We start from the raw sequence: 11,822 nt of genomic DNA, 5'->3' as shown, positions 1-11,822 counted from the left end.
ATGGACATTGGATGTCGTTGATAACGGGATCACATCATTAGGAGAATGATGTGATGGACAAGACCCAATCCTAAGCATAGCATAAAAGATCGTGTAGTTCGTTTTGCTAGAGCTTTGCCAATGTCAAGTATCTCTTCCTTCGACCATGAGATCGTGTAACTCCCTGATATCGTAAGGGTGCCTTGGGTGTATCAAACGTCACAACGTAACTGGGTGACTATAAAGGTGCATTACAGGTATCTCCGAAAGTATCTGTTGGGTTGACACGGATCGAGATTGGGATTTGTCACTCCGTATGACGGAGAGGTATCTCTGGGCCCACTCGGTAATGCATCATCATAATGAGCTCAATGTGACCAAGGTGTTGGACACGGGATCATGCATTACGGTACGAGTAAAGTGACTTGCCGGTAACGAGACTGCACAAGGTATTGGGATACCGACGATCGAGTCTCGGGCAAGTAACGTACCGATTGACAAAGGGAATTGCGTACAGGGTTTGATCGAATCCTCGACATCGTGGTTCATCCGATGACAACATCGAGGAGCATGTGGGAGCCATCATGGGTATCCAGATCCCGCTGTTGGTTATTGACCTAAGAGCGTCTCGGTCATGTCTGCATGTCTCCCGAACCCGTAGGGTCTACACACTTAAGGTTCGGTGATGCTAGGGTTATTAGGAAGACTAGTATGTGACTACTGAATGTTGTTCGGAGTCCCGGATGGGATCTTGGACGTCACGAGGAGCTCCGGAAGGGTCCGGAGGTAAAGATTTATATATATGGGAAGTTGTCAAACGGACACCGGGAAGTTTCGGGGTCATACCGGTATTGTACCGGGGCCATCGGAAGGGTTCCGGGGGTCCACCGGGAGGGGCCACCCCTCCCGGGGGGCCACATGGGCTGCGTGGGGCAGGGAGCCAGCCCCTGGTGGGCTGGGCGCACCCCCTCCCTTGGGCCCTTGCGCCTAGGGTTGAGGGGGGAACCCTAGAGGGGGCGCCCCCCTTGGCTTGGGGGGCAAGCCACCCTCTCCCCCTCTCCCCTTGGCCGCTGCACCCCCCTTAGATGGGTTCTAGGGGGCCGGCCCCCTTCTCCCTTCCCCCTATAAATAGAGGGGTGAGGGGAGGGCAGCCAGACCACCCTCCAAGGCGCAGCCCTCCCCTCCCCAACACCTCTCCTCCTCCGTTGTGTGCTTGGCGAAGCCCTGTCGGAGTACTGCCTCTCCACCATCACCACGCCGTCGTGCTGCCGGTGGAGCTGTCTTCCTCAACCTCTCCTTTCCCCTTGCTGGATCAAGAAGGAGGAGACGTCTCCCGTCCCGTACGTGTGTTGAACGCGGAGGTGCTGTCCGTTCAGCACTTGGTCATCGGTGATTCGAATCACGTCGAGTACGACTCCATCATCACCTTGCAAGCTTCCGCACGCGATCTACAAGTGGTATGTAGATGCAAACTCTCTCCCTTGACTCGTTGCTTAGATGAACTCATAGATGGATCTTGGTGAAACCGTAGGAAAAATTTTAATTTTCTGCAACGTTCCCCAACACAGGCTTGGGCAGGCGTAGCTTGAATAGATGGAGCGAAGTGGAAGGTACATCAGGTATGCAGCTACGTCGGGCGAGATGGCTGTAAAAGAAGTGGACGAGTTCTCGAAGATTCTTTGGCTTGCCGTGTTCATCGGGCTCTCTTACTAATTTGTTATTGAGCATGCCAACTTACTGATTTGATTTGATAAGTTGGCTTCGGGAATTGGCGGTTGGGATTGAATGAAGTTGTTAATACAAATTCTTTTGGTGTGTGCTAATGATATATCCCTGAATCTGCATCTCTATTGTTTGTGTGTCAGGGCTATATTTGTGGTGGATAAGGCTGATGGGCATTGATGAATTTCATATGGAGCTTATAGCACGGCAAGGGAGAACCTTGATTTCTATCTCGTGTTACGTCTTGTACCGGTAATGTTTCATGCTGTGGTGGACCACCAAATTTTCAGAAATATAAGCATTAAGCATCAGAGCTTTCTCTTTCTCAGCATGACAATTGATGTGGTTATGAATGAATCATAGTTTAGATGAATATATACTAAAGTTGGACTGAATAATTTGGTAGCTTGCCCCTAGCCCCTAACTGCATGCGCACATGTACATGCTAAATTCTGTAGCGTGTTTTACCTTTGAGTAAAAGGGATCAGGTAAAATGTAGATGTAAGAATATAAATTTTCATAACATATACAAATTTCAAATTTATATTCAGTCTCGTGGCCAGTTCAAATACTTCTCTTTTGATGTTATTGGTGATATAATAAATTGGCTTTTTAGTTTTCCACATCATTGCAATTTAAAATAATTTAGTCCACACTGTTTTGGAGATTAGTTTCGTCAGCAAAAAAATTACGAATTGAATTGGATGCACATATACTGGCACACTCACTGATATTTACTAGGTGCACATTCACTTTTCATGTTAAAATTATGTTAGAGACCTGGCCTTTGTAGCAGTAAGTAGAAAGGAGCAGATCAAGGAATTAGAGCAGAAAAGAACAAAAATATTGGGTATAGCCAGCTATAGCAGCAGCAGGTAGACTCAGAGCAAGGAGGATACATGATTCATGTTCAATTTACAATCTGCCCAAAAGCAACCAACATATAGAGTAAGCAAAAGCTACTAAAATAAAAATCAATAAACACCTACATGCCGGCTCCTCATTAGACACAACCAATCTCATTACTTGGTCCGTTCGGGGCCAGTGATGTGCGCTGGACGCCGACTGGAAGGTCGAAGCTTCCTCCTGTTTACCTGTCGGCTTTCGTTCAGCGTAGCTTATAGGCCCTAAGCATCTGCAATATGCAGGCCCATGAAAAATAATCGATAGATTGATTCTCATTTATGAAATATTTCTATTTTTCTATAGGGGCTTATCCAATAATACGTTGAAGGATACGGTCCCGCATCCTCTTAACTTACACAGTTGTATCTGGTTTTCTTCATGTGCATAAACATGTGAGCGTGGTATGGTTATGTGTTATGAGTCAATGAAAAAATGATTATTTTCACAACCTATCTAGCAACCTATGCATGAAGATTCTAATAGGAGTAATACTATAAGATAATTTGCCAATTTTATTGAAACTTCATGAGTTATCTTTTAGTTTGTTACTTGTAGCTATCTAATTCAATCTGCATATTCAATTCGTAAATGCATAGATATTGTTGTCATATACTTACTCTTTCTTTAAGGCCACCAATAATAAGCTATGCTACATTCCTTTTATATTGTTTCATCTATATTTTCATATGTTAATGCAGCTTTACTGGAAATCCAATAAATAAAACCTCGTTTGGTATTGAAGAATAAATAGAAGATGAAGCAACTTGCACCTATTATCTAGTATTCCTTTTCCAATTCTAATAGTACTTACTTTTCTTGCCTTATAAATATGTTGGGCCCGTTCGAAGTGCAGTGGATGCGGTTGTGTTGGCATCGGGCGGCTGCGTGTGGGCCAAGTCCTGGCCAGATTCGACAAGTTTGTAGCTAGGATTTAGCTTGTGGCGCGGGGCGTGGACAGAGGACCTCTAGGTCTCTGGTGGGGAGTGATCTGCCACGACGGCTTGGGCGTGGCAGGAGTGGCTCCGGCTTGCCTGGTCTGTTCCAAATGGGATCCAGCTGGTGGAGGGCTTGGGCGTGGTGGGATGTGCATCCGGCCTGGCGGTGGCGTGTTGGCTTTGTTCAAGTCGTCTCCTTTGGCGGCTAGTGTAGAGCGGGCAACACGGGGTGGTGGCGGAGACCCTTGCAGGTCGAGGCGATGGGCGTGGTGAAGGCGGTGCAATCCTGTAGAGACATCAACATCAAGGATCTGATGGCCTGGTCTTGGATCTAGGGCTCGTGCTCAGGCGGACCAGATCTAGGCTCGAGGCAGGATGGTGGTTCCTACTTCGGACAGGTGTGGTTGGGCTCGGTCAGGGTGATGCCCGCGTGCAGCAAGATTTCTCCTTGTGGGCACTAGGCGAGGTGGAGGTGGTCGTTACGTTGCCACACCATCGAGTGCATCGACGACGATGGTCACAGACATGGCGTCGTGATTGCTTTTCTAGGCCAAGGTCATAGGGCTATGGCCGAGGCTTGCTTCACGGCGGTTAGCAGCAGGCAATGGATCCCCCCTCTCCCAGTCCACCAAGATTGGCTAGGGAGGCAAGTGTGGTTGGTTCCTACCGTGGAGGCGCTGACTCAGACCCAGTTTCTAATGCTAGGCTAGCAGTGGATGGGATAACTCTGCTTCTTCTACTACGGTTCAGTCAGTTGCCATTGAATACTTATATCATGTTGTCTATGCTTTGAAACAGTAAGAAACATAGTTGATTATTCACCTTTCAGGGTATATCTTTTATAATATTTCTTATATTCCACAAGTTCTGGAGCTATTGAGTAAGCATAAATTGGTTGAACAAATTGAGGATGCTCGTGAAATTTTCTTTAAAGTTCATCAAATCCCTTTCACAATGGTTAAAACAGATTGGTTTCAGCTATTTCTCAACAGATTTCGAAGCCATTGGTTAGTTACTGAATAATAATTGACATGTTTTTTGTATACATCTTTCTTTCTTGGTTCTTATTTAGCTGTTTTCAGTAGGATCAAAGTAGATTTGGAGCAGGGTGACGAGGTAACATACTAGTGACACAATGACCAAAGAGGTTTTCATTTAGTTATATTCTGTAGAATCGAAGTGGAAGGGCTTGTGGAGGAGAAGATGTGATGACAATGATGCAACAAAAGCCTTAGGGTATCTCTAACACCGACCTTCAAACCGCCAGCAACCCTCCGGATGTGTTCTTACATCGGACGCGGTCCTGTATCGGTCCGCAGGCCAGTCTAGACACGCTTTTCCCCACAAACGGAGACAAAGTGGGAGGGGGGCCTTTGCGAGCGTACGGACCGCTACCATGCCCTGCTCTTGACTACCCTGACTCACCCAAACCCTCTTCACTTGCCCGTGTGCGTTCCCGACGGACGCCAAATGTCCTGCATTCATGCCACTGTAGAGCGGACGCTTCGCAATGACGCAGGCCCAAAGCGGATGCTGCATTTCACTGGCGCCGACATTGGAATGGCGCGCACGTCATTTCATGTCCATATGCCCCTTTTTCTTACTATTTTTAGTACAGTGGGGTGCCTTATATCTAATATCTTTTATGGTGTTTTACTTTAGACGGTGTACATAGTAAGAGTGAGACAACAAGATGATGACATAGAAGTTACATGTAGAGTCAAGAAGAACAATTAAGAGGATAAATGATGTATGGGAAGTAAGGGGCAATGATTGAGATGCTAAATGATGTATGAAAAGAGAATGTGATGGACGTCAAGTTCAATGAAGCCAAGTTCAATGAAAAGGAGCATGATGTTTGTTAGAATAGAGAGAAAAAATAATTGTTGGCCCGTGACAACACACGGACAGTCAATCAACTAATTAAAAATAGAGATTAGGAATAGAGATGTCATACTACGTATGTACTCCCTGTGTCAAAAATGCTATTATGGCACAGACGGAGTAGAAGAATTTATTCAATAATCCTACGAACCAAACAGAAGACATCTCGCCGTCGCCGAAGAGTGCCCCGCCGTGCGAATGCCATCTCCGCCGCCTTCACTCTCATCGCTATGCCGCTGCCTGTGCTTCCTCCTGACCATCCTCTTCCTGCTCTCCTCCGCGCGCAGGTGCGCTTCTTTCGTTGCCTCCATCCGCGGCTCTTCCTTGTACTGTGCGCCAACACCTCCCCCGTCTGTACCCCCGCAGCAGCCTGGAGGAGGCCAGGGCCCTTAGCGTCGGCGATGAGCTGGTGGGCGAGACCATCCCGCTTCGCTACGGCCGGAGGCTCTACAGGCTCGCCGAGCTACGGCCGCCCGCGTGGTACGAAATCAAGATCTCCTACCCGACCTCCGTACGATCCTGCCCTTCCCATCGACTGAAAAAGAAGAAGATAAGAAACCTTTTTCACCAGTCAATTGCAGCTTCTGGCTGCTGAAGGCTCTGCTTGTGTTTATAGATACCGTCCAGCTTCTCGATTCGCCTCGTGAACGGTCCTAATGCCGTTGAGGATTTGGGGAGTAAGAACAGGAGGTTGCTCAACACGGAGAAGATAATTTTCAAGGCTGAGAGGACCAGGCCGGTTGGTATTCAGCAACTCTTTAACCAGATCTGTTGTTAGGCTGCGATGATGATTTTACAATGTCTGTTTGTGACCGAGAATTTAGGTTTATGTTCTTGTCATGGTGGAGCCTGAGGGTGTGGTTGCAAAGCCAAATGTGCCAGAGCGAGAGCTTGCCCTGTTCAACATTGGTATGCTAGTGTTGTTTCATTACAGTTCATTTTCCCTAGTGATATTCAGAACTGAATAGTCATTGGTATGCTAATAGTAGTGTTTATATATGTTTCCTGTTTCCGCTGATATTCATTCATATCCAATTAGTCTAACTAGGACAGAAATTTTAGTAACTGTACTGACCATGCTGAGCAAACTTACCATTAGATTGGTCTGGTATGTAGTTTGGTCACTTTTGTGCAATCCCATAGAATGAATCTTAGTTTTCAGCAACATCATTTATTTGAAATCTTGGCTGACCCTACTCATTGCTCAATGTTTGTTACCCGGTTTAACTAGGAAGAAAAGGTCAATCCTAACAGGCTTAATAAGTGCTTGAAATTTGGATAACACCTTTCACACAACAAAATAATTTACCGATTTTGTACCTTTTCTTCTTCGAATAGGAGGTTGCACCCCTGGCCTCGGCATCGAGCAATGCACACTGTCTCTTTATTTATTTGTTGGGTTTAATACAAAATTATCTCATCATAAAGACTGAAGCAATACACCCATGCTACAACTCATGCATCAAAAGTCTACTGCTAAGCCGCCATCCATATTGGGGAAATAAACCCTGTGCTTAGCAAAACTCGTCCATATCCACTAACAATGAGCACACACTCCCACAAGAACTTCCGTCTTAAGCGGTCTATCAATACCCAAAAGTCAATTCCCGAACATATTAGAAATACTTCTATGCGGCACAAGGTTCAAAGCCACAAAAATCTCTCACCACACTAATTGAGCAAAGGGGCATGTGAAGAATAGATGTGGCATCAGTTCTTTTTTACAAAAGCAATATGCTTGCCTCCCTTCCAAGTGTGTTTCGCCAAATTATCATTTGTTATAATCACTCCGAGCAGAGACTTCTTGTGAAGGATAGCCTGACATACTAATGTATACTACTAGTTAACCTGTAATACTAATGTGTATGGGTGAAGGAGATGATCTGCAGCCTGAAAATTTAAATGATATAGACATAGGACTGAGATCCAGTGACTTCACTTGGTGAAGTCATGTTGCAACTTTAGGCTCTTCATCTCCATCCAAAACAGATCCAATGGTCCATATCACACAAAGGCAAAAAGTTCACTTGGCCAGTTTTGCAGCCCAACAGCGACAGAACACTGCTGGTAGGATTCAGTTAAAACAGATTACATGCCAACTATCTAATCTTCATTTCTGAATATATAAACTGCATGTCTATAGCTGTTTCAACATACAGGAAGCGAGGTTATCATTTGGCTGTACCTTCCACTTAGCTGAAATAAATAGATCATACATGCACATACATATTTTTACTGACAATACTCATGAAACAGATTATATAGTAGCATTTGACATTGAAAGGCTGCATCATAGAACATCCAAATGCTACAGCAAAAAATGCCAATGTCGAGTAATCATTCAAGTACACAAAAGCAGGCCATTTCACTTGTACACTTAGGCCAAAAGAGACTATGGTTAAACCCCAAAATATTGTAGTTAGTCCTGTCCAAAATACTACCTAACCACTTTGAAGATACTAGATCAGATCATCATAAAGATATGATCGTCAACTCGTGAAGTTGTCAAGAGCTCGGTAAAGCTGCCGATTGCATCATATTCTTGACGCTTCTCACTTTCTCCCATGGGACTCCCTCCTTTGTTTGTGCCATCGTTCTCCACTTGCACTTGAGGTTGCTGGCTATCTTTTTTCTTTTGTTGTTGCTGCTGCCAATGTAAATGAGAAATCATTTTGTTAGTTTAGCAATGAATAACAACTCATTATAGATACATACTGCAGCTTACCTTTGCTCCTTTTTTTGTTGTTGCCGCTGATTTAGTTGGCTTTCGCCCCTTGCGTAACTTCTCAAACCAAGTTAGCTTCCTTCTTAAATTTTTAGATGGAACCTCCTTTTTCTTCAGTCGTGCTGAACTAAGCAACTCATTGGCTTGCTGCACATTTGGATCAACATTTTCTTGGTCATTGGAACATGCATTTGTAGCACTCGTAGCTGATGCATTGAGTTTATCCTCTAGTTGTGGCCAAACACAATGCATTCGCTAGCAGCAAACGACATTCGGGAGAGTTGGCTATTTTATATGCCATATCATGAAATTTATGAGACATGTCTTTGTACCAAAGTTGAGCTTCCAATTTTGGATTTTCTACCACTTTCCTTCCTTGCCTATCATGTATACTTCCATTTCGTGCTTCTCTAGTCCATCTCTTTAGGACATAGTGTGGTGGCAATGTCTTTACATTCATCAAATCAAGAACTTTCAAACTATGTCCACACAATATTCCCGCTCTATGGAACATTTGACAACTACATGAAACTCTTTGGTTCAAAGGATCACCAACCACTATGCGCTCCTCCTCCTCCTCATAAGTCAAATCACCATGCAACCTCTCAATAGTAACAGCGAATTTGTTATTTTCATCCAACACTCTAGTGCAAGCAGCCATGGATCTTTCATATTCACTTTGGAAAGCTTCAAGAATAGTCGGAGTGTACACTTTGCTTGCTTGCACCAACATCCGTGTGCTCATTTTTATTCTTGGCAACTTTTTTCTTGCCTCATATTCCGATTCCAATTCCTTTCTTCTTTTTACTTCAACTGTTCTCTCAAAATGCATCAAGAATCGAACAATATGGAAATCAGATTTCAAATGGTTCTTCAATGCCGCTTGGTTCGCAAATGATTTTTTTGGTCACGGCAAGTATATCCAAGGTTAATCGGTCCACCAACTTGACGAGAAGCAAACTCATGTGCAGCTTGTGGCATAATGCCGGAATCATCAGCGGTTTCAATTTCAAAAGCTTGTCTTTCTGAAATCTTTCTTTGGGATATCATCAAGTGGCGAGTTTGTGGCAATTGCAGCAAGTGGTTGTGTTCAAGCACAACCTCGGTTACTTCATAATTGCCGGCCTCTCGATCCAATTGAAAACACATATGAGCTTGGCAGTCAGTTCTTGTTTCAGCTCTAAAACGCTTTGGTGCACGATCAGTTTACCCTTTTCTTTGACGACCCTCGTTGGAACAAACAAATCTGCATGAACCAACCTTACCATCAAGTCTACTTTTATTTGTGTATGTCTCTCACATCAAAGCCGGTGTGACCCCCATATGCATCCCAAAATGCCCAAGCCTCATCTACACTTCTGAACCTCATACCAACTTGAGGTATTCCCTTACCAATTTCTGTCATCCCACAACACTGAAAATTGTGAGGCACAACAGAATTCTCGATTTTCAGAGCAGAGCACTCATGCTGATTTCAGTTACTCACACCTGAAAAAAGTTCAGTTAGTGACAATATTAGTATGCTAGAGTTCAGTTAGTATGCTGGAGATGTAGTTTTACTTACATATCACTAAAATAAATCAGTTTCAGTTTAGTAAAGTTAATTAAAATATGACTAACAGTAATCAGTTTTACTTAGATATGACTACATGTACTGAATCTGTACATGAGCCTGATCGGTAATCAGTTTGCTTATGTACTGAACCTGATTGGTACTAGTATATGGACCTGTACATGTACTGAACTTGTACGCCCGGCCAATTGGCCATGCCAAACCTCATGAGCTACATACATGTACTGAACTGGCCAGCAGGGACATGTAAAATTACCTCGCGGGCGTGACGCTGATGGACTTCTCCTTCAATGGCGGCAGCGATGGACTTCCCCTTGGCGGAACGATCTTGTAGTGGTGGCGTGTCCCTACTCCTCTCCTCCGGTGGCGGCCGCCCCTGCTCTCCTCCAACGACGGTGCGACCTCAACTGGATGCGGAATGGCAGAGGTCCCGCCCGACGGCAGCGGCGGCGGCGGCACGCGTGGCCCTCGTACTCCTCCGGCGGCAGCCCGCCCCTCCCTCTCCTCCAGCGACGGTGCGGCCGCGTGGCTCCTTTTCCTCTTTGATGCGGCGGCCGGCGCGGCCGCGCGGCTCCTGTTCCTCTCCGATGCGGTGGCCGGCGCGGATCCCTTGCTCTCTCTCCGTGATGCTGCAGTGTGGTGCGGTTCCCCTTCCTCTCCGATGCGGCGGAGCAGCGCCGTCTCCCTGTACGACACGCCGGCGCGGCGCGGGAGAGCGAAGCAGATTCCGGCGAAGTGTTTTCTTCAGTCCGCCCTCGTCCAAAACTGCTAAGTGCTGAGGGCTTTTGCCTTTGTGTGATATGGACCGTTGGGTCTGTTTTGGATGGAAATGAAGAGCCTAAAGTTGCAACGTGGTGAAGTCACTGGATCTCAGTCAAGCCACCAAAAGTAACCAAATGATATAGACATTCATAGGTCACTGGCTTTAATGGATAAAAATTCGAGAGTGGTCTTGAGAAGTTGGCCCTGGTAGAGATCTTGGGTTTATACATTATGAATTCCGACAGAAGCAATTCTCAGTTGGAAATATCTAAAATTGGCTCTTGAACATTGGTTCTATACACAGACCTTGGAATCTTCGATTTAGGTTCACGATTCCTCGTTTTTGTCCTGGTGATTAATTTTTTTATACAGCTAAGCTTGGTTACTCCAAGGACATGTGAATTAGCATAAATGAGTAGGTGCAGTGATACTGTACACATAAGCAACAATAACTATAAGTAGTAAGTTTCTGTATTCACAAAGCAGAAATGTGCAGCTTATTTACTCTGAGACCATCTGATGACATCGATACGTAAGCCCAAACCTGTCTGGTAAACTGTGGCTTGCGCATATTCAGTGGTTTCTATTATAAATCATTCACCGTCCTCATCTCACAAAAGGAATTTAGAAAATTGCATAGCATGAGCTTCACTGAAAATAGTTCCAGTCATTCTCTTTGAATTTGTCAAATTATTTAGATCTGGTTATGCATTTCTTTGCTCTTGGCCATCATTGCCTGGCCCTTGTATAGATTAGATTGATAGTTTGATGCAAGCACCTAAACAGCATGTCTAATACAATGTGTGTGATTTCCATTGTTGTGCAGTTTGCGACGAACTTTTGCTCGGGATCCCACATTTTGCCTGGTGGGTGGGAACTGCAGCATTAATTTGCATTGTGTTGGCATCAATAGCACCATATTTCCTCCCGCTGCACAAGCTACTTAACTGTGAAGCTGCAGAATTGAGCAGCGTTGATGCAGCTAAGCTTTCCTGATAAGGCCGAAATGTGAACTATGAATGTTCAGTTTTGTATAGCAGGCTAGTAATATACATCGGTACATGTACAGATGTGGAGTTTTTAAGCTTGAGCTCAAATGCTCCCGCGTGAACAGTAAATTTGAAAAAATAGAAAAAAATTCTGAATATTTTTTGTGGCAAACTTTAAAGAATGTTTGGAGTGCATGCGAAAATTCATCACAAAATCACATCGGTGCAAGGCGTGGTAGAAAACAAAATCGATACTATGAAAATGTTACTTTCAAACGCATTTTGAGCGCTGATTTTTTTTTTACCACGACTTGCTCCAATGTGATTTCATGATGAGAATTTGCATG

At 44.7% G+C, this 11,822-nt stretch overlaps 1 protein-coding gene across 2 annotated transcripts; it reads left to right on the top strand.

Annotated features, from left to right (window-relative positions):
- Positions 1–5,525: 5,525 nt before the first annotated feature.
- LOC123127779 (uncharacterized) lies at positions 5,526–11,597 on the top strand. Of its 2 annotated transcripts, none has more exons than XM_044547618.1 (5): positions 5,526–5,713; positions 5,793–5,937; positions 6,043–6,165; positions 6,251–6,335; positions 11,313–11,597. In XM_044547618.1, the coding sequence occupies exons 1-5, from the start codon at positions 5,625–5,627 to the stop codon at positions 11,480–11,482; spliced, it is 612 nt and encodes a 203-aa protein (XP_044403553.1). In that variant the 5' UTR covers positions 5,526–5,624; the 3' UTR covers positions 11,483–11,597. The 2 variants fall into 2 exon arrangements, with proteins under 2 accessions (XP_044403553.1, XP_044403554.1); XM_044547619.1 differs by having other exon boundaries at positions 5,542–5,713; positions 5,796–5,937.
- The last annotated feature ends 225 nt before the right edge of the window (positions 11,598–11,822 follow it).

This window comes from Triticum aestivum, chromosome 6A (assembly GCF_018294505.1).
Source record: "Triticum aestivum cultivar Chinese Spring chromosome 6A, IWGSC CS RefSeq v2.1, whole genome shotgun sequence".
NCBI classification, from domain to species: Eukaryota; Viridiplantae; Streptophyta; class Magnoliopsida; order Poales; family Poaceae; genus Triticum; species Triticum aestivum.
The sequence above is the reverse complement of the archived record's forward strand: the minus strand, read 5'-3'. Positions and strand labels throughout refer to the sequence as shown.